Source organism: Eubalaena glacialis, chromosome 1 (genome assembly GCF_028564815.1).
Source record: "Eubalaena glacialis isolate mEubGla1 chromosome 1, mEubGla1.1.hap2.+ XY, whole genome shotgun sequence".
NCBI lineage: Eukaryota > Metazoa > Chordata > Mammalia > Artiodactyla > Balaenidae > Eubalaena > Eubalaena glacialis.
In genome coordinates, this window is record NC_083716.1 from 67716838 (window position 1) to 67740877 (window position 24040).

A 24040-nucleotide genomic window follows, 5' to 3' on the forward strand; every position below is an offset into this window, starting at 1 on the left:
TTTGGATTAACCAACATTCATCTGATTTGACCAAAAGATTGAGGCAATAATTTAAAATTTTTACTTAAAACAAAGAGTGTTCAAATTTACAGATAGCTATTTTCTGCAAGTGCAGTGCATATTATTATGAGACATATTAAAGCAGTTAGACTGCTAAATTTTACTTTCTGTGAGTGGGGCTTTGGGAGTGGGCGAGAGGGGCAAAGAAACTGCTGCCCTTTTCAAATAATTCACAAATGTGCTAATTATGTGTCAGATATGAAAGTTGAGGCATTGTGACCTTCAAGCCAACAAAAGACCTTTTCAAGTAAGCCATTTCCATGTATATTAATAAAGTGAACAATGCCGTTCCCCAGTTAAATAATGTATGGCTGCTATTTCATTATATGTAAATGCAAACCATGGAGTTGTTTCACTGTTGACATATTTAAAGTAATGCTATAAAAAAAACAAAGGCTGCAAATCCATGTAAGTAACAGTTTGTGGTACTCTACAAATAGTCATCCAAGGATATGTTTGTTGTTCGCTTCCACTGCATGCAGTTTAAGTGCGGTTTCTCTGCAACTGAATGCATTTTGGATTTGATCAGTAAAACTTGCCATGTGCAAAATTATATAATAACTAACAGAGATATTAGGAAAATGATTGTTAGAAAAGCAATCTCTTTGCAGTGATGAAGACAACGACATATTTTGTAGATCAGAGAAAACATTGCCTCTGTACATGAATACTCACCTGTTAGCAAGGGGAATGTTGAATAACAGTGAGGTTCAAAGGAAAAGAAAGGCATTCCATGATCTTTCTCATGACTCATTCATGGTATAAAGAAATTATTTGTAAACGTTGGACTTAGGTAATGGACATGAATGTAGTTATTTAAAAGGGCACCCATTTCCCTGGAAAAGAGTGTGAGTTTCAAAAGCAATAATGCATAAAAGAATATGGGTATTACTAAGGGCTTGAATCAAATTGACTGCTCGAATGTCAAATAGTGCCTACGAAGTTGTAGTAGAAAACCAAGAACAGAAAGAAGAATTCAATTATCTTGTATTTGTCCAGCTTTGCAGCATATTTGATGCTGAATAGAACACGAATAAAGATACAGTCATGCTTAATGCAACTTAAGTATGCATAATAGACCTCTGGGAAATAATAAACCAATTACAAACTTAAAATAAACCACAATCATATGAGATTCCAAGAATCTATCAGCATTCAATCCATAGGTAAACTTTTTTTTCAGTCCCATAGGAACCCATAATAGTTAGCATCTTATTATGGGTTAGGTGTTGATACCAAGAGACTGTACAGGGTTTACTAATTCACTCACCAGTCTTCCTTTTGGCTTTAGATGATTTTCCATGGTCCTTTGTTGTTATTTAATATCAATAGATTCTCTGAATGCTTCCATAAAGCAGATACCAGTGACATTTATGAAAATGGTGTTGTTTGTCATTGAGATTTTCAGTGAACATGTACATACTCTTACTTGTCTAGGATGACAAATGTTTCTGCATTTCCTTCATAATCTGAGATAATTTCCATTGTTTTATATTGTATTTAAGGTGGCAAATCTTGCTTGTTCCATGTCAACAAATGAAGATGGAATTAAGGTTGTCAAAGTTGCAGCCAATCACCTGGAAACCTTGTGTCCACAGGTATGATAACTAAGTTACTGTCTCTTTCATTAAACTAGCTATAAAAAATTATATGTAATGCTTCAGACTTTCATACATATGGAAATATTTTAAAATATATGTCTTAAACACAGAAAATGACTCATCCTAAGGTCATACTTTATTGTTTGCTAAGCACCTCATTCTTTATTTAACACCTGGTTCTTGTAACATATCCTGAGAGATCATATTAGAATTTTGTGAAAGGTATAGTTTGAAATCAAAGCAGTGTTTTGTCTAACAGATCTGATTTATTTTTAGTCTTATTTATTTTGAAACCTCAAATTGTATGACATTAATGGTTTTTTCCCTCTTTTATCAAAAGAAGGCATGAGTTTGAAAAAAAGCCAAGAAATACTGTCTTGTCTGCAATTCAGGAGTTTTTTAAAATCTGAAGAGCAACACATTCTTTAGGGAATTATTTTTAGATGACGGATTGTCTTGAAACCATGAATCAGGATACACATAAGGTCAATCTTAAACACCTTCCTTGTCTTAGAATAAGCAATAAATAGTATGGATAATTACTTCATAATAAAAACCACAAATGTTGTAAGGATGTGAAATATAATAATGATTAGAAACTTCAAGTCTCTGGACATCTGCTTAGATTCTTATTTTACTAAAAGTAGAGTGTGTGTTAAATTCTTGATTTGCCTTGCTGGTGATTTCATCTCTAAGAATATTGAGGAAACAGTAAGGGAGAGTGCTTCCTTAGACTTAATTTGATTAACAAGTGAACACTGGCTGAAGAAATGCAGCCTGAGGACCTGCGCCTGAGATCTTGTAACTGATGGCAGTTTTCTGTGAGGTTCCACAGGGAACAAAACTCTGCAGTGAGGTCTCTAAAGTGGCTGAATCACTTACACTCACTCCCCTCAAGAGTCTGAATTCTCATTTCTCCACATGGTGGATAACACTTGAGGCTGTCATTTTTGAAATGTCTTTTGAATCCAAATAGTATTCAATGTATCTCATTGGTTTCAACTTATAATTTTCTGATTACTCAAGAAAACATTTTTTAAAAACATTTATTAACCATTTGGCTTTCTAATTCTGTGAGTTGCCTCAACCCTTTGCCAATTTTTAGGTGTTTTTTTTTTTTTAATTGCATTGCTTAGGTTTGTTAAAAATGTCTTCAGTTGACTATGGCTTTTCTTTTAACTTTGAAAATAATATTTTAATCATAAAAGATTTTAAGAACTTTAATGTGAACATATGATCCATCTTTTAATTTCTTAAATAGACATTTGAGCACCTACCCTGTGCCATGGTTTGTTGGTTTGTGCTTTGTCAAGAAATTCTTGCAACAAAAATGTTATATAGTTCCCACATTTTCTTTTTAAAAGATTGAATTATTGTTATTTAACCTTTAGATCTTTTTTTCATATGAAATTTATTTTTATGTCTAAATGAAGTGAGATTTTTTTTTTTTTTTACAGTGGTAACCATTGGGAAACCATCATGTATTATATAGTTGATCCTTTCCCAATTAATGTGAAATGTTACCATTTTGCACACATACACACACACTTTTTAAATGTTTCCATTGTTTTATATATATTTGTATACATATGCATATAAACTATAACATAAGTAATGCATGCATATATATACAATACATGTTTTATTTAATACATTATACATGTATAATACATGCATATCAAATCTGAATAGTTTCTTTACTCCTATTCTGTATGAAATATAAATTGATAGATAAATTGAAATACGTTCCAAAGTATACAATTTTCTGGGATCTCTGTTCTATTCCAGTGACTCATTTCTTTATCCCTGCAACAGTATTATGGAACCTTTTTCCAGTTTTATTGAGATAGAATTGACATACAGCACTGTATAATTTTAAGGTGTACAGCGTAATGATTTGACTTAGATACATCATAAAATGATTATCACAATAAGTTTAGTGAACATCCATCATCTCATATAGATACAAAATAAGAAAGAAAAAAAATTTTTTTCTTGGGATTTACTCTCTTAATAACTTTCATACATAACATACAGCTGTGTTCATTATATTAACCATGTTATACATTACATCCCTAGTACATACTTTCTTATAACTAGAAGTTTGTAACTTGACCACTTTTATCCAATTCCCACTCTTTCTACTTCCTACCTCTGAAAAGCACAAATATTGTCTCTTTTTCTATGAGTTTGTTTGTCTTTGAAGTATAATTGATGTACAACACTACGTGAGTTCCTTGTGCACAACATAGTGATTCAATATTTCCATATATTTCAAAATGACCATGATAAGTCTAATTACCATCTATCATCATGTAAACATATGATATCATGACTGACAAATTCCCCACACTGTATATTTCATACCTGTGACATTTATTTTATACATGGAAGTTTGTACCTCTTAATCTCCCTCACCTAGTTCTCTCATCACCCCATCCCCCCCCCCCATTCTTGGTATCTATAAGTTTGTTTCTGTTTTGTTACATTTGTCCATTTGTGTTTTTTTTTAAGATTTCATATGTAAGTGAAATCATATGGTATTTGTCTTTCTCCGTTTGACTTATTTCACTTAGCATATTCCCTCTAGGTCTCTCCATGTTGTCACAAATAGCAAGATTTAATTCTTTTTTATGGCTGAGTAATGTTCCATTGTGTGTGTTTATGTGTGTGTGTGTATACCACATCTTCTTTATCCATTCATTTATCGATGAGCACATAGGTTGCTTTAATATCTTTGCTATTGTACATAATACTGCAATGCATATATCTTTTCAAACTAGTGTTTTTGTTTTCTTTGGATAAAAAGCAAGGAGTGGAATTCCTGGGTCATATGGTAGTTCTATTTTTAATTTTTTGAGTCATCTCCATACTGTTTTCCATAGTGACTGCACCAATTTACATTCCTGTAAACAATGCATATGGGTTCCCTTTTCTCTACATCCTTGCCAACACTTGGTATTTGTTGTCTTTTGGATAATAGGCATTCTGACAGGTGTGAAGTTGACAGCTCATGGTTTAATTTACATTTCCCTGATAATTAGTGATATCGAGCATCTTTTCATGTGCCTGTTGGCCATCTGTATATCTTCTTTGGAAAAATGTCTATTCAGGTTCTTTGCCCATTTTTAATTGGATTGTTTCTTTTTTTGATGTTGAGTTGTATGAGCTCTTTGTATATTTTGGATCTTAACCCCTTAATGAATATTTTGTTTGCAAATATCTTCTCCCATTCAGTATGAGGCCTTTTAATTTTGTTGACAGTTTCCTTCACTGTGCAAAAGCTTTTAAGTTTGATGTAGTCCCATTTGTTTATTTTTGCTTTTGTTTCCCTTTCCTAAGGAGATTTATCCCCCCCAAATGTTGCTAAAACCAATGTCAAAGAGCATCCTGCCTGAGTATTTTTTTATTGTTTACTTAACATTGTAGTTACTTTATTGCTCTAGAAAATTTAGTTTTTAAAACCATCAGATGACATACATAGTGATAATAAGACTGCCCCCCCACACACAATCAACTGTATATTACGAGGCTTCTCTAACTTAGTAGATAAATATTACAAAATTACAAAACTAGCTGGTTACAGTTGAGCTATCAAGTGGGTATCACATTTCTATAGATCAAAAAGTTGAGTAAAAAGAAAACTGATGTCACTGATTAGTCACCGACTATATTTGAGAAATCCAAGTTACATGCACATAGAAGGAAACTGGTTATGAAAACCATTACATTACTCTGTGTTAACATTTTGCAATGTTTTAAACGTTTCCAATCATGCGACAATAAATAAAGATCAGAATGAATTTTAAAAAGGAGTTAATGGAAGCTGAACGAATGTATTTAACATATTACACAACTCAAATCACAGTTGCATAATACATCCAATCCCCCCAAACGTATCTGTGCATTACGCCATTGAAACGCACACTATTTCCCTCACAACTCCTCTGGCTCCATTCCCAATCAATAACCTTTCCTATAAACCTTTCTATTTAATCTTTTAAGTCAGATTTGATGGGTAAGTATGTATAATCTTCATTATTATTTCAGAACAGATACAAAGTTTAGTCATATGCTCAATCTTCAGTTACATTCCTTTCAAAAGGCATCTGAACTGCTGTAACCGTCTATGACAATTCAAGCCTAAGAAACCGAGAAAATTGGCAGTCAAGAATCTGATCTAAGTAACTGTGTAAACTATGATAATACTAAAACCTGTGTGTCCACATTTCTAAAAGAATGATTTCCTGTTTGAGAAGTGTTACTCAATGGATCTCTGAAAGGAAAACTGACTGACTACTGTACTGCTCTCTGATGTAAAACGCTTAGGTGACCACAAATATTTACCCAGTTGGTTAACAAGCTTTCATTTGGGCCTTTTAAAAAAATATTCAAAGCCACAGAAGTAATTATGAAAATAAAATTTTGGAAAGTCATAGTATAAGATACATATAGAATTCCTATTATAACGGTACATCCAAAATAAATCTGTCCTAACAAAGCAGCACAAAATCAATTTAGAAACAATTTGAAATTAAATACAGTGGGAAGTGTTTTTGTTAAAATCGTCAACCAAAATTACTGAATAGCAAAAGAATACTGTCTCAAAATATACTGAATTTACATGTTAATATTACCACAATGAACTCATGCCAGATATAAATTCAGGTTACCAATTAGATGAAAACAAACTTTAGAGGTATTTTTACCAGAGAAATAAATGTACTTCATGATAAAGGCACAGCAGCATCTAAAGAATTTTTGATACATTTATCACAAGATTCAAACTTCCCTATTAACAACACATTACAATAAAGTTGCTCAGCAAGTGTTTAAAAGGCTTGATTTAACATGCCAGGAAAATGAATATTTTTCTTTTGAGATGCATTTATGTAAATTATGCAAATTGCATTGAGGTCACTTTTACACCTGGAATTAACCATCCCTAGCAGAAGTACCAGCAGCTAACAATGCTTATTTATATTATATATAACTTAGCTGAATGTTAAACTATGCAACTGTTGGTGCCAGTCTGCTTATAAAGGCAATGCTCTGGAGACAAAGTCTTGTCACAAACAGTGGGCAAGCAGGTTTCATTATCAGATGTTCAACAACAGTCCTCGGCTCATTAAACAAAGTCCAACAATATGGATTTCTTCAAGGGGAGTATCAAAGAGTAAGGAATCTATAGCATATAAAAGGGTGAAGCAAACTTCCTTGACCACTAAAAAGCATAAAAACTGTAGTAGGCATCAAGAATATTTCATTACAAGCAATGAATTTCAGAATATTCTGTTGATTAGCAGTTAATTTATCCAAGAGAGCTCTCAGCAGAGGTAAACTATTTGAACCCTTTGCATCAAGGGCCTTTTTCGTGTATGTGGCAGCATGAAGCAAATAAAATAACAAGACTGGGAAAATACTCATTGTAACCGGGTAGGGAATTGACAAAAATGAGTGAATAGAACAGGTAGTGGCAGCTGTCCTCTGACGTAGCGTGGGCCTGGAATGCTCTGTTTAACTGGAAGTATGGTAATCTTTGGTGCAGCCTCAGAGCACTAGTCAGAGCATTTGCCAGCAAAGCACATTGGTAAAAGCTTGCTGCTTCCTGCAACCCAAGAAGAGACAGAACAAAGCAGAACTGTAAACTGTGAACAAGCGAGAAAGCCACATTGCCATGTCCAGTTTATTGGCCATCATGAATTATACTGCGCCTGCCCCTTGGGGGCTGTTCAGGCCGTATCTGCCATGGGGGGCTCACACACGCATCTGGGACGCTGTCCAGCATGGCCAAGAGCAAATCTGGGTTTCTAGAAAGCCCAAAGTGAAGGCAGAGCTTTGGAACAAGGCCCAGCAGGGCCAACCTAACACCAGCTCCAGGTTATTGCTGAACCTGGAAGCGCTCCCTTCACTTCTGTGGGAAAGAGGTGGTGATGCAGAGGGGAAACCCTCAGTAGTGCCCTGAGGCATGACAGGGAAGTGTCCCTGCCTATGTTTTTTCCTAGAAGTTTTATGGTTTCAGGTCTTACATTTAAGTCTTAATCCCTTTTGAATTTATTTTTGTATATGGTATGAGAAAATAGTCCAGTTTCATTCTTTTGCATGTAGCTGTCCAGTTTTCCCAAAACCATTTATTGTAGAAGCTGTCTTTTTCCCATTGTATATTCTTGCCTCCTTTGCTGTAGATTAATTTCCGTATAAGTTTGCGTTCATTTTTCTGGTCTCCTTTTTATGTTCCACAGATCTATGTGTCTGTTTTTGTGCAGGTACCATACTGTTTTGATTACTATGCTTCGTAGTATAGTTTGAAATCAGGGAGCATGATACCTCTGGCTTTGTTCTTCTTTCTCAAGATTATGTTGGCTATTTAGGATCTTTTGTGTTTCCATACAAATTTTAGAATTATTTGTTCTAGTTCTGTGAAAAATGCCATTGGTATTTTGATAGGGATTACATTAAATCTGTAGATTGCCTTGGGTAATATGGTCATTTTATCAATAATAATTCTTCCAATCCATCAACATGATATATAAAGATATTAGAAAGCCATCTGTTTGTGTCTTCTTCAATTTCTTTTATCAGTGTTTTATAGTTTTCCTAGTACAGGTCTTTCACCTCCTTAGTTAGATTTATTTCTAGGTATTTTATTCTTTTTGATGCAATTGTAAATTGGATTATTTTCTTAATTTCTCTTTCTGATAGTTTGTTAGTGTATAGAAACACAACTGATTTCTGTATATTAATTTTGTATACTGTAACTTTATTGAATTCATTGATGAGTTATAATAGTTTCTTGGTAACAGGTTTAGGATTTTCCATATATTGGATCTTGTTGTCTGCAAACAGTGACAGTTTTACTTTTTGCCTTACAATTTAGATTCCTTTCATTTATTTTTCCTGTCTGAATACTGTGCCTATTACTTCCAGTACTGTGTTAAATAAAAGTGGCAAGAGTGGGCATCCTTGTCTTATTCCTGATCTTAGAGGAAATGCTCTCGGCCTTTCATACATTGCATATGATGTTGTCTGTGGGCTTGTCATATATGGCCTTTATTATTTTGAGATATGTTGCCTCTAGACCCACTTCATTGAACTTTTTTTTTTATTATTATAAATGGATGTTGAATTGTGTCAGAAGCTTTTGCTACATCTATTGAGATGATCATATGATTTTTATTGTTCAATTTGTTAATGTTGTATACCACATTGATTGTTTGAGAATATTGAACCATCTTTCATCCCTGGGATAAATCCTACTTGTTCGTGTTGTATGATCCTTTCAATGTATTGTTGAATTTGGTTTGCTAATACTTTGTTGAGGATTTTTGCATCTATGTTCATCAGTGGCATTGGCCTATAATTTTTGTGTGCATGTGTTGTGTCTTTGGTTTTGGTATGAGGGTGTCACAGTCTTAATTATGACTTTGTATTACATCTTGATATCTTCTAGGCAAATTCAGTTACTTCGTTTTTTTCTTTAAAGTATTACTGTTCTACTCTTTTCTCTTTTTATAACTTTCAGGATCTACTTGTAAAGTTCTATAAAAATACACATTAGAATTTTTATTGAAATTGTTAAAATGTTTTAGGTTTTAGATTATTTTATGGAATAATGACTCCTTCAAGATATTAAATATTTCCACGAATAAACATGTTTTTATATATCTCCATAATCAGATCTTTTTTTAAATGTCCTTCAGGGACTCTTTAGTATTTTTTTTATTATTAATTACAATAAATTCCATAGCCACATGCTGATGGCATCCAAATTTTTCTCTCCAGGCCAGCCCTCTTTCCTAAAGACTAAACTCAAATACTTAGTTTGCCTTTGACATTTCCACATTGATATCTAGAAGACATCTAAAGCTTAAAATAGCCAAAATGGAACAAATGTTTGCTCTATCTCCACCTCATTCTGCTTCCTCTTCAGTCTTTCTGATTTTAGTTAATGGCATGGCCTTTCACCTAGTTGCTCTGGGGAAAAACCTAAAGATTTTATTTTTTTTATTCAGTAAATATTTATTGAATATATACTATGTGGTAGGCATTATTTATGCAACTGGGGAGTAAACAGTAAAGAAAACAAAAATTAGAGAAAAATTCTTGCCCTTGTGAAGTTTATAGTCTAATGATATCTAATGGCTGGTTTTCCTATTTAATCCATTAACAAGCCCTATCAACTTCACCAAAACTTAGTTATCTTGAATCTACATACTTTTCTCCATCTCGTTTGTCAACATCATAGCCTATGCCACCATCATCTATCTTTGACTACAGAAATATCATCCTATATGGTTTCCATTCTTATACTCATATCTCTGTAATCTACTTTCTATGTAAAAGCCAAAGTAAAATTTTAAAAAATGTTTATCATAGCAATTGCTTTCCTTAGCCCCTTACAGTAAAATGCAAACTTCTTTTAATGGCTTATTCAGAGTTAATATGAAATTCCTACTGCTTAACTTTCAGCCCTACTTCATATTATTTTCCTTTTCACTCATTAGATCTCTGCACATTGACCTGTTTCTAGAATACAGTAAGCGCCTTCCCACCTGAGGGAGTTTGCACTTGGTAATTTTTCAGTGTGCTTTTCTCATATGGCCATATGGACTGCTTCTGTTATGTTTAATTTGTGAGAACTGAGTTCAAATATCATCTTCTCAGACATCAATCTCCCTAAGTTACTTCTTCAGCTATGACCTATTATGTCACCATATTTGTTTCCTTTAAAGTCTCTTTTTTTACATTCCACATATAAGTAATATCATATGACATATGTCTTTCTGCATCTACTACAATCTGAAATTATATTTTATATTATTTTGTTACTTTTTATTATACATTGTACACACTCAAACATAAGGTTCATGAAGGCAATGATTTATTGTTCCTTGTTCACTACTTATGTCTCCCATACTAGCAGAAATGCAGCATATATCGTATGCTCAATAACTATTTGTCCAATATATAAGTGAATGATAGGGTTTCTAGAATGTTAAATCATTCTATATTCATAGAGGGCAGCAAGACTTTTTGCAACATCTTTTATGATACTTTTCCTAACAAGGCATGTCTTTTTTTTTTTTTGACAATGTAAAAAAAAATTACCTTATAATTAGTTTGAGTTGTAACTGATGAAAAACAGAATCCTTAAAATGGTTGATTAATGTATAGTTGCTAACCAAGGGTGAGACCTCTACTGCTGGGCTGCAGTCTGCTCTTGGCCTAGCTCATTTCAGTGTTTTACTAGTGATTTGGATAAAATTATAGAATTACGTTCTTAAATTTTTTAGTTAAAAATAAGAGGATAAAGGAACTATATTAGCTGAAAGAGTCCAGTCTCAAAGAATTTGAATATTCAAAATATGGACTAAATATCAGTATCCAGATGAAATATAATAGGTATAAATATTAAACCATGGATATTGGGCACTATAAAACAAATTTAAAAGTAGAGAATGGAGTAAATATAACTTAGCAAAAATTTACTCTCCAAAAGGCTTAGAAGTTTTAGTTGATAGTAATCTCAGTGTGAATCAACAGTGTGGTGTAGCTGTCAGAAAAGACTAGTATGATTTAACATTTTTTCATCAAAGAATAAGTTCTAAAACATTCTCAACCTTCTTTGTACTTCTTTGTACTTTGTACTTCAAAATTATTTTTTCAAGCTGTATATTTTTTATATGGTATGTCTTGAAATTCAGAATTAGTGGGTCTAGAGTGAACCCCAGTTGCCTGTGTATGTATGCATGTACACATGTATGTATGCACATGTGCATGTAAGTTCCATTTTGACAATATCTATTAAAATAAAATATGTGCATAGGTCCACTAATTTCACTTCCAGCAATTTATAGTACAGATATATGTGTGCACATGCACAAAAGTCTATGAGCAAGTTTTCTAAAATCTTTTTTTAATTGAATTAACATTGACATAGAGTATTATATTAGTTTTAGGTATACATCATGTTGATTCGATATGTTTGTATATTATGAATTTATTACCACAAGTCTAGTTACCATCTCTCACCTTACAGAGTTATTACAGTATTATTGACTGTATTTCCTATGCTGTACATCACGTCCCTGTGACTTATTTATTTTACAGCTGGACATTTGTACCTCTTAATCCCCTTCACCTATTTCGCCTGTCCCCCCGCCACCTCCCCTCTGGCACCACCAGTTTGTTATGAGCATGGTTTTTATGCAGCTTTATCTGTAATGGCAAAAGCTAGAACCAACCTAAATATCGGGTAGCAGAGAATGTTAAAAGTTGTTTAAAGTAGTAAGTCAGCTCAATATCTGTTTTGGTATGGAAGATACCCAAGATAATTGAAAAAGGTATATTTCACATGAGTATGTATATTATCCCACTTATATGAAAAAAAGGAGACGATTGAGGCATATGTTTATGTACTCATAGGAAAATTTTTCGAAAAGGTTCTCATGAAAATTTTAATCGTGTTTACTTCCAAGAAGCGAAACAGGAGGAGTACTTTCAGATCTCATTTTATTTCTTTAAGGACTCTTAGTTTAACCAGAAATAGGTATTTTCTTAATTTCAAAACAAAACCTAACCAATTTAAAAAATTCTAGATTAATTCTGGAGCGAGTCAGGTTGAGAAAACATAGGGCAGAAGTAGCTGATGGGGCTGCACTTAATTCCTGTTTGTTAAATACCATTGAATTCACCTAGGTTTCAGTGAACTGGATCATCCTGGTTCTTACTGTGTCTAGAGAACTACAACTGTAATAGTTTGCCCAGTTACAGGTGTCACACTTTTAAAAGATTGTCACTTGGAGCATATTTAGCAGAGAATATCTGAAATAGTGACATGACTTGAAACTATGCCATATAAAAAACTCCTAAAAGCAACAGGGAATTTTTAGCCAGGAAAAGGTAAGACATGGAGAAACATGATCACTATCATCAAATCTTCAAAGGGCTATGATGTGAAAGACTTGCTCTGAAGGTCCCTAAGGGGCAGAACTACAACCTAGGAGCAAGAGCTAGAAAGTTACAAATTTTATCTCAGTATAGAATGAATTTTCTAAAGGAGCTCTCCCGGAGGAAATTGGACTTTGTTGAGAGGGAGCGATTTGGAGTTTCTCAATGCCACAGACATTTAAAACTAAGGAGGGTGATCTTTAGACCAAGCTATTGTGTAGAGGGTAAGAAGTTGGCCTACAAGCCTTTTAATGCCCAATCCTGAGATCCTTTAATGGGTGTGTCTTTTATTTAAAGGAGGGAAATGTGATCTGGATGATAGCATTGCTGGAGTACTATAGCTATTTGAACTCAACCTGGCAGAAGGATAAAACTATCACTATCTATAGGGCCTAATCCTTGTTCCATTTTAACAAGTAACTTGGAAGGTTATTTTGAAAGTAAACATTTTATATTTGCATATGGCACAGATAAGAGAAAGAATTCAAGGTTCTAAAATATGTTGATAATCTGGACTAATGTTTGAAAACTCATAAGCTAAAATTTAAAATGGTAAATGTAAAGTCAGAGCCTTAGGTTAAATAAAATCTATTGCACAAGTGGATAGGCAAAACATTGCTTATGAAAAGCAGCTGGAAAAACAGGAGTTGAGAGGGACATTTGTTATCTAGTTCAATGAATTCCAAACACTGGTCCATGAAAGCGTTCTCATGCTCTATAGTGAAATTAGGTCAATAGAGTTAAATTTTTTTTTAAAGTAAAATTTATTCAACTTTTTACTCAAAATTAATGTATTTTCTACTTTGATATTCATCAAAAACAGGTGACATTTGTATAGCTGACGCAGCTTTATAAGTCAGTAGCATGACATGGGGACCATCTTACAGCTTTAAAGTGATTATGGGGCTTAGTTTGTAGACTATGGGAAACTTCCCAGTGTACTTGGCACAGGAATGTCCACATCTAGAATACCATGTGGGTTCAGTCCCTGCACTTTAAGGGCTCGGTAGAAGAGGAATGAGTTGTTTAAGCCAGAGTTAGTTATTACCTCATCACTGGAAGTGATTTTTAAACAGAAGTCAAATGTGCTATGCTTTGTCAAAGATGTTGGAAAGAGAATTTCTTGATTGGGTGGTAGAGGTATTAGATCGTCTTAAATAAGATTCTTTAATTAGTAAAAAGCATGGGAAAACTTGGGATATTTTCCCTTACAGTGAATACACTTACACTCAATTGGGCAGACTCTCACAGGTGCTTAGACTTTCCAAAATCAAGTCAAATTTTCAAATCTCTGTCACATTTGCATCAATATCTCGTACAGCTTTGTTACATCTTCTTCTGTTTATCCCTTTCATCAAATGGTATCCAATGACCTGACAGAGTTAAAACAACTTGCAGAGGCATCTAGTTTATTTTCAGTCATATGCTTGGGGATATATTTTCGTAAATTGCTTATTGGAAATCTATAATTACTTTCTAAAAGGGTTGTATATTAGGTATGTTGAAAAGTAGGGAGGAAAGTCGAGGCTGCCCAGACACAGAAGTCTGTGAAGTATAAAAAGAATAAAGTACCTGGGGGAGGGTGTGCACTGAAGATCACCTGAATTTATATTTAAACATGGAAAAATAAAATCCCCATGAAGGTAGGAATTTTTGGTTCCCTGACATACCCTAAGAATAATGCCTGACACATAGTAGGTACTCAGTACATTTTTATGGAGTGAATGATTATATCTGCATGAACTTATTTTGCATTGTAGACATTGGCAGGGGCATGCTGAAAGCCAGCACTATTCCTCATCCTTCTTTGTTGTCTAAGTATAGAAACTCCCAGTTTCTAACCATTTCTAACCAAAGTGATAAAAGGTCCCAATATAACACTTTGCTTGAAGTACAAGTCATGTAAAGTGACTAGCATTATTTGTCTCTGCATGGACAGGATTGTTTTGTTGTAATAACAGCTTGTTCTGATTAAGTTATGATGTGTTACTGTATTTAGTTCACGCTTCAGTAAGGGCATTGGGCTATCACTTTCATATGGAAAAGCATGTCCTGATTTGTATGAGTTTTTTGTTGTTTTTGTGATCAAGGAGCCATCATATCTATGAATTGAAAGTACTTAATTTTCTAAGTATCATACTCTGGGGAAGCAGATATGTTTTCTTTTCATCTTTTGTAGATGATAATGATGGGTGTTTTGTTTGCAACTAAACAGTATAGGACTCAAATAATCAATTTAGAATAATCATATTCTTTAACAATCCCAGAGTGTACCTATGAGAGTTGTGACAGGCCTTTTACAATTATACCTAATCTATTTCTTTTCTCTTCAGAGAATGGCAAAAAAAAAAAAAAAAAAATTCTAAGATTTCAGACTGGAAGCCTAGGATCAGTCTCTTCTCTGCCATGTTGTGATATTTATATGGAGAGACAGTGCCTGAGAAAGCTATGAACACAGTTGCTTTCCAAGCCTGGAAATTAAGCTCTGTATTATTGTAGTATTATTGTTCTAAATCCTGTCCTGATTACACAGTTGGCCACTCCCTTCCACTCAACCCAAGGATCTCTTTAATTTGACAAATATTTGGTGACCATCTATCAGGAGCATCCGTGAAACTAGGGCAAGCAAGGAGCAGGCAATAAGGATTCATGGGGTACCCACTAAAACAGTTCTCAGGAATGAGGTCTGGGTTCAATTAGGAGGGGCTTTATCTAAGAAAATATGAGGTTTTGTGTCCTAGAAGAAGAAACGGAAGTTGTAGAAGAGAAGTCACAGCCATTAAATTTTAGTGGGGACGTGGGATCAAAGTTAGATAATGGCTTAAAAGTAAGTAGCCAGAACTAATTGTGATTCCAAATCAAGGCTGAGGCAGTAATTTCAGGATTATTCACAAACCAGAGAGTCTATGCTAGAGCCCTCATTTACGCTCATGGTATATGCTATAATATTAAGCATGTTAGCATAAAGGATCTGTGCCAGCCTCTAGTTACAGAGGAAAAAGTAAGACGGAGCCTTACTACATTACATTTCCAATGAGAAGGGAAAATGTATTATCCAGGTATTGATAGAAACAAAGTGGTGATAGAGGAGAATACATGAAATGCCATGGAAGCTAGAGATATATGTCAGAGGATTCTGGGAGGACTCTCAGAAAAGTGACATTTTCTATAGGGCTTAAAGGATGAGCAAGATTTGGACATTTGGGAAAATGTAAAAAGGGCATTCTAAGCAGAGGAGATGGAAAAGTATATAACAGAAATTGAAAAAAGTAAGTAATTTAATCTGTCTAAGCCACACTGTTTCTTAATGGGAGCTCCTGGCATTTGGGGTGGGACAGTTCTTTGTTGTATGGGACAACAACATCAAATGCCAGATGGGGTTCTACATGCCAGAAAACCCAGAATCTAGGGCACTAGATACACAATCACCATCTCCCCCAGCACAGTCTTTGTGATAACCAAAAATGCCTCCACACATTTCCAAGTGCTTTCTAGGAGATATTGCCTCATTTGAGAACAAGTTGGAGGGCATAGGCTATGGAAAAGGGAGAGGTTGGATCCACAATTGAAACAAAGGTTATAGCCCTTACTGCCAAGTGAAAGAATTTAGATTTGGAATTTAGTAAAGGATGACAATTCATTACCGGTTTTGAGTAGGAGACTGACATCATCACAGCTTTGCTTCCTGGGTATTAATCTGGAAACTGTGTGTCAACTGAGTGGAAAAAGGGATAGGCAGGACCAGTTAAGAGATTATTGAATATTATACACAGAAGTCAGAATTTGAATCAGAGACATGAGAATAAAAATTATAGATGGGATAAATTATAAATGGACTATATAAATTGGCCAGAAATTGAAAACAAATTAGATGATGGTGATGATGGAGGCAAAGAGGATAAATTTTGGATGGTTTTGGCTTATACCTGGGAGGATAGTGGTTCTCTTAGGAGAAATTGGAAATATGATGAGGAAGGAGGAGTCACTTTAGGGCAGGAATTAATATATTTAAAGTGCTACCTGAACATCCAAGTAGTACTTTAAATATATTTAAGGTATTCTCAAGATAAGGTTGAGATTATAGCAAACAACACATACAAGAACTTGAGATATCACAGCTAGATATGGTAGCCATTCGTATAGAGGCAATGGTTAGAACCATACATGTAGGACCAGATTGCTAAAAAGCAAGAGAGAATAAAAGGATCCAAGGCAGAACCTTAAGAAAAGACATCTAGGAGAGAAGAAGAAGAATCTGAGAAAGAACAGTTATCGAAGTAAGAGGAACTTCAGGAACAGGTGGCTTGGTGGAAGCCTGGCAAGTTGAGCGTGTCAGCACAGTGGACAGCGCTGCCACGTGCTCCAGAGAGCTCCCGTGGGATGCGTACTGAGAAGTCTCTGGTGGAGCTGGAAATTCGGAAGTCAGCAGTGATCTTAACAAGAGAGGTTCTGGTGGCATTGTGGGAAAGGAGGAGAGAGTGGGGCTGGACGATATAATTCTAAATTTTTTTTTCCTTAGGCATTGAAAAGTAAACCTAACGGTGGAAAAGAAAAACACTGGGAATCCCCACTTTGCAGACTTTACTATAGAGTCTTACCATACTTTTTACTTCCAGTTAATTTTTCAATATTGCTTTTCATCTCCAGTGTCTATACAATACAGTAGGTCTTTAAGTAATTCGAGCTGTGTTCTCTAAATTCTGTTTTAATTCAGTGAGCACAGCCTCATGGAGTTAAATAAGAATAGGACCTATTGCAGATTTTTGATAAGCGGTAAATAACACCAAGATTCCAAATTATAGTCCTATAACTGAAAGACTCTGAGCTCTCATTTTATGTGTTGTTATTGACAATGCCACTGACCCCTACATCCCGATTTAGATTTAGAGGGATTTTCTGCATCCTTTTCAAGAAAAGGGTGTTCCACTTCCACATCCACATTGAATCAGAAGCTTGGAACTATCAGATGACTCTCAGTCTCTTGGAATATACACTGAGTAGGGCAATGACCTGGGAAAGTCAGTTTTAAGAGAGCAATGGAATAGACTTAAGAATAAATGTGAAAAGAATATATGTAGACCAACAATCATTATTTTTTTTTAATGTTATAGTTTCTGTTCTAAAGCTGCCTTTGCTGACAGTGTTCCATAAAATAAAGTACTCTGCCATTTTGGGTCACCCAGGGAGAACAGGACTAGGAGAATAGGAAAAAATTTGAATAGACATACCGTTATCACATGTGCTCAATATAAAAGGCAATGCGCAGATACCAGATCAAGGGGAGTGAAATAGAACTGTGTTGAGGTCCAGAAGCTATAAGGTCATTGCTCCATAAGATAGAATGAACTAGGTTGGGGAATTTATGAGTCAAAATGGTGTTTCTAATAAGTAGCAAGGTATCAATAATAACACATTGAATAGTTTATATTTTTAAAAGTAGATTTAATCTGTGTTTTGACCTACACTTTCAGAAATAACAGTCACTGTACTTATATCGTAATAAAATTGCACTCTTCATCTAATGAAAACAACGTGAGTTAAAAATCTCACAAAATAATCGTACCATCTGCTTTTGAACATATACACACCTTCTGAATATGTAACACTTGGTAACAAAGTCCATTGAGGAAGAGATGGCCATCTGTCATGCAACTGGGATGTGGCAGGTGCATTCCCAGAGTTTTCATACTTAACTCTTGTGACAGTCTTGTGACATCGAATCATTGGACTAATTTTATGTATAAGGAAGAAGAATTTCTTCAGGATTTGGATACTAACATTCTGCTTGGTTTTATAGGAATTATTTCAACAGAGTTTTTATCTATTCATATTTGTGTAATTCTCCAAAGAACATATACTTTTTTTCTATTTCTCCTTTCTGTAAAAAAGGTGATAAAGAAAATTTCCCAGAAATCTTTACTTTCAACATAGAGTCTGTAATGCCTTTTGACCCTCATGTATTTAGGGCTTGGTATTTCAGAATTCTAACCTTGGCTTCTTCACAAAGGGTAACAGTACTATTTGATATTTATGTATCACTTTATTATTTAAATAGGCTTTGTAATTTCTTTAAGCTATCACAGGGAGTAAGGTTCAATCCCAGAGAGGTTAAGTGGGCTCTCTAAGATTACACAGCACACTGGGGGAAGAATTTAGAATATAATTCTTGTCCTCTAAAATCACTTAATTAACATCTGTTTACTTAACAAGATGGGCAAAAAATGATAGATCAATGTGTTAATCATGTCTTTTTGCTATAGTATTTTCAAATATTTAATTGTCAAAGCTTTTGATTAAAAAAGCTTCTATGGGCAGGTAGCTGGGTATAAAAGTATATATTTAAGATAATAAAGCAATATTTGGTCCCTTTGAGCCCATACATGGATAATGCTAGAAAGAACAATTTGACTTTAAAAGATTGAATTGTTTCAAGCTGTGTATTCTCATTTTCTTGAAAAATATTCTTTTATGTTTAAATCCCCTGTTTAGGATTCAGGCAATATACTAAATTTTTAAAGAATTTACTCTAAAAAATCACACTCTTTTGAACATTGTCTCTTTTATCAGTTAATGAAATTATGTAACTTCATGTATTTGTTTTGAGGTAATGATTATAGATGAGTTCATACTAAACTTAAGGTTCAATTTCAGTAACTATATTAGTCTTGGTATTTGTTGAATTTGCTTCTTCTTTCTACTTTTTAGTATTATTTATTTCTACATCAACAGTGACTCTGTATGCCTATTATTTTGAGCCATTTCAAATAATTTTTCTAATCTGGAAAGTTATTAATTACAAGTGAATGATTGAATAAGAAATAAATATTTCCCAAAGACTTTAGCTCCATTCCTAGGTGAAATAGTGACCCAAGAAGTGTACACTTACTATCCCTCACATATAAGTGCCGTTGAATATTTTTGGTGGTGATGTTGAAGATATTTAAATGATGTTGGTGGAGGGTGGAGGCCAGAGAAGTTACTTTAATATAAGAACAGGCAGGGTGTAAGTAAGTCTGGAAGAAACTATGGCAAACTGGAAATGTTTGCCTGCCTTAAGTCCTTCGAATTTATTTCCCAAGACCTTTGAGGTCACTCCTCCCACCCCTTCCCCACCCTCCCAAAAAAGGGAAGACAAGAACAGAAAAGCCCCTGTAGCCAGTTTTTAGATCCTTATTCTAGTACAATATTTGATTTCTATTTAGAGTACATTTTGTTTGTTTGTTTTTCCTTCTCAACAACCCTGTAATTGGCTAAAGGTATTATTGCATTTTCCAAGAAATATTGTTGTGTAGATAGAGATATTTCATGGATAATACAGTAGTGAGATAAATCATTTTAAGGAAAGAGACTTTGGCCTCCAGATAGGTCTGGTACCGATCTTAGAGTAGGGGCCATCACATAGGAAAGCAGACTATAGTGTGAGGCAGCTTAGGGGAAATGAGTCAGAAGTGTAAGGATCCATCACAGCTCATGAGTGCAAAACTCCCTGTCATCATTGCAAGAAGAATTCATGGTTGTTCTCTCAAGCAAATACTTATGTCTGTAACCTGGGAGGAAAGTACCTATTAGCCAAGCTTTACTGATAAGTGAATAAAGAGGTGACAGCCACCTTCCTGTTGAAACCTTTGCTTCTTTGTGCTTAGTACACTGTCAATGGCCAATAAATAATAATTATGGTTTTGCTTTTTGCCAGATGTTTCCTATAAATCACAAAATGCAAAGACAAAGATTTGAAATCTATTCAGAACACAAGTATGAATAAAATGAGGTCATTTGTTGCAGTCGTGGGTAGTACTTCTCAAGACAGAGTTTTCATAACAGATAGTTTCTAGAAAGATCTCTTTGGAAGATATGGGATTTTTAACTTAGACTTTGCATGTAGGTCAATGGGTATTGTCTTTTGGGAGTCATGTCACTTAACACAGAAGATCCATTGATTTATTCTACAAGTGTTTATTGAGGACCTGCTTCATACCAGGTACTTTTCTAGGCACTGAGGATACTATAGTAAATACAACAAAGTGCCTGTCCTATTGGAGCTTATACTCTATACGAGAGCTAGCAATAATAAGTATGGAAACAAGGACATAGACAAGATAATTTTGGCTAATAATAGCTAACACATAGCTTTTGTATGTGCCAGACCAGTTCTAAATACTTTTTTAATATATTAACTCATTTAATCCTCACAATAAACCTAAGTGGCAGGTACAATTATTTACACATTCTTATAAATGAGGAAACTGGAGTCCAAAACATTCATGTAACTTGCCAAGTCAGAGAGATAAGGAGCTGGGAGCTAGGATTCAACTCTGAACAGCTTGATCTTTTAACCCATACTGTTACCCACTGTGCTGCATGCTGCACTATGAGGGAAATCAGATAAGCTGAGATAGAAAGGGACTATGGGCAAAAAATGCCTGGATGCAGAGGTGACATTTGAGTTGATAGTTTTACAACAAGAAAAAACATGCCATGTGGAGTTTTGAAGAAAGAGCTTTTCAGGCAGAAGAAACTTGTGTAAAAGCCCCCAAATGGAAATGAATTCAACCTGTTTGAGTGAAGAGATGTAGGGTTGAGTAGGAAGGAAAAGGAAAGGGCAGGGATTAGACCTTGTCAGACCATGTGAAGGAGGTAACTGCAGTTCTACTGGAGGAATTTAATCAGCTTAGTGGCTGATGTATGGCAAATGGATGATAGAGTTACAAGAGTGAAAGAAAGGTGATGAGTTGGTTAGGAGGCTATCCAGTTGTCTAGGAAAGAATGATAATGGCTCAACCTATGGTGGTGATTATGGAGATAGTGAAACCTATAACACTGAGAAAATATTTTGGAAATGGTGGTGATAGGGTTTATTGAATGTGGTAGGTGAGAAAAGAGCATGATTAGGCATGGACTCTGAGGTTTGGGGTCTAAACATCAGAGTGAACAGTGGTGTCATTTACTGAACTGCAAAAGATTTGAGGAGATGCCATTTGGGGACGTGAAAAATGAGTTCTATTTAGGCAATATGCTAGGAATGAGATATCACGTGTAAATGTCAGGTGGAGGAGAGAGATCCAGTGTGAAGTTTAGAGAAGAGTTTTAGGCAGGAAAATTGAAAATTGTCAACATATAGATTATATTTAAAACCATTGGATGGGATGATATAACACCAAAGGAGAATTTAGCCTTCAGAAGAGGAAGGAAGGAGGGTTATAATTATGGGGCACTCCAACATCAGCTAACAGCAGAGGAGAAACCCACGAAAAGCAACTGAGAAAAAATAACCAGAGAGCAAGAAGAAAACCATAAGAAGGTGGAATAGTGGAAAACTAGAGAATTAGTTTAGAAAACTAGAAACACTAGAAGGAAGTGTTTAACTTATGTCACTTATTGCTTGAGACTCGGGGAAGGTGAGACCTGAAAAACTACTCTTTGGATTTTGGTTACAAACAGATATAGTAGACAAAACTTGATTTGATGGGGCTTTGTTAATTAAGACTCATTCTGTATGCCAGTTAAATTTCTGAGTAAGGTGACCCAAGGGACCCTTAGAGTGGTGATTCTCAAAGTGTGGTCCTTAGACCATCAGTATTAGTGTCACCTCGAAACTTATTAGAAATGCAAGATTTAGGCCCACCCTAGACCATATAAATTAGAAACCCCAGTGATGTAGCCAAGCTGTGTTTTGACAAGTATGTGAGTGATTCTGATACACGCTATAGCTTCACCTCAATAGTGTTGTGATGGAGTAGTCTAGCACAGGGTCTGGAGACCTGATTATGTGTATCTCTCACCAACTCCATGTCCCTTGTGCCTTGAAATTGACCATAGTAGGAGTACACATATCAGGGAAATCAGAAATCCCCAAATGCTACAAATAAGGGCTTCCCCCCCCACCCCCCCCCTTTTTTTTTCTGACGAGCTTATTGTTAAACCTTTACCAACAAACTGCTACTGGTAAATTCAGTAGATCTGGGGTGGAGCCTGAGAATTTGCTTTTCTAACAAGTTGTCAGGTGATGTTGATGCTACTGACCCTGGGTCCACACTTTGAGAATTATCAAAACTAAATTTGTTTTATTCTGTCATACTTCTCAAATGTTCTTCCATTCCCTTTTATGCATTTCTAATTGCATGATCTTCAAAATTCTCTTTCAATTTGTTTTCATCTTTATCTGAATTTGGAGTAAATTTTCACTCCATCATCATTACCATTATTTTAGTCTTCATTACTTCTGGCCCGCATTATTACCAGAGCTTGTCTCCATGACAGTCTCCTCTTATTTATCTGGCTAACATTGTTACCCTGTACAGACTCTTTGATGTTTCCCTCTTCACTCCCTCCACCTTGGACATAAGGTCATCTGATGGCTGCTCTTGCTTCCTGCATCAATTTCAATTTCCTTTTGTGCTTGAAAACCAAGCACTTATTACCGGGTGTTTTCCACCTCACACCAACATATATCCATCCCTTAATCTTTTGAATCAACCTACTTTATTCCTATGTCTAGGCTTTTGTTCATAACTCTGTGGACACCTGACCTGCACTAATTTCCTTCCATCCCTCTTTATCCTCTATATACATTCTACCTTTCCTACACATTCCAACTCAATGATATATTTTACCAACATGTATTTGACAAGATCTATAATTATATCTTTGTGTCCAAGACAGAAAAATTAAAGCTGAATGTTGGTGTAATTAGGGAAAATTGTAATAGGTTAACACAAAGGATTTCAATAAAGAGATCGATTTTATCTGGAGTCTCTGTACTTCTTTATGTCCTTTTCAAATATTTATTTTGAAGAAAAGAAAAGATCCAACATTTATTGGACATCTATTTTCTAAATACTGTGATAAGCATTTTCACTACATTATCTCATTTGTATTCTCACAGCAACCCTGTAAAGAGATACTATTGCATGGGTCTCTTGAAAATCCAGAAATCTATTTATCAAGTCTGTTGTTAACATAAATCTGGTTGAAAAAGCTAATGTTATGGATGATCAGGTCATGAGTCACCATATCTTGTCAAGCTAGAAGAATGAGTCAAAAGTCAACAAGGAACATTTAACAGCAATAACTATAAAATCTATATTCAAATTAAAGTCATCCTTCATATATATATAAGTTCTTACAGAATTTGCTTTACTGAAGTTTATGGGAGAGGTCAAATGAAACTCTCTAAAGCTCAGTATGAGCTGATAGGGTGATATAGGTGCTAATAAAGCTAATACACTCTTACTTTTGTAATTATAGAAGTATAGCATCCAGAAGATCAAGGAAAGTTATTTTTCCTGTGTATTCTCACCAGCCAATACTCATTTGGAGTATTGTGTCATTTTTGGTTAATCTATTTAAAGAGGATTTTGATAAATTATGCAGTATAAAATGATGACTACTAGAATGGCACCTTTATCATAGTTGACAGAATAGAGACTACT

General features: G+C 34.7%; 1 protein-coding gene and 1 pseudogene across 1 annotated transcript in view; one reads left to right on the forward strand and one right to left on the reverse strand.

Annotated features, from left to right (window-relative positions):
* Window positions 1-24040, forward strand: part of CTNNA3 (catenin alpha 3) — a 1728069-nt gene that overhangs the window by 1112160 nt on the left and 591869 nt on the right. The window contains exon 11 of the mRNA XM_061197871.1: window positions 1566-1658. Coding sequence (XP_061053854.1) covers window positions 1566-1658 — 93 coding nt within the window. The remainder of the gene's footprint in view (window positions 1-1565; window positions 1659-24040) is intronic.
* LOC133090011 (transmembrane protein 33-like) overlaps window positions 6639-24040 on the reverse strand; it is a 61560-nt pseudogene continuing 44158 nt past the window's right edge.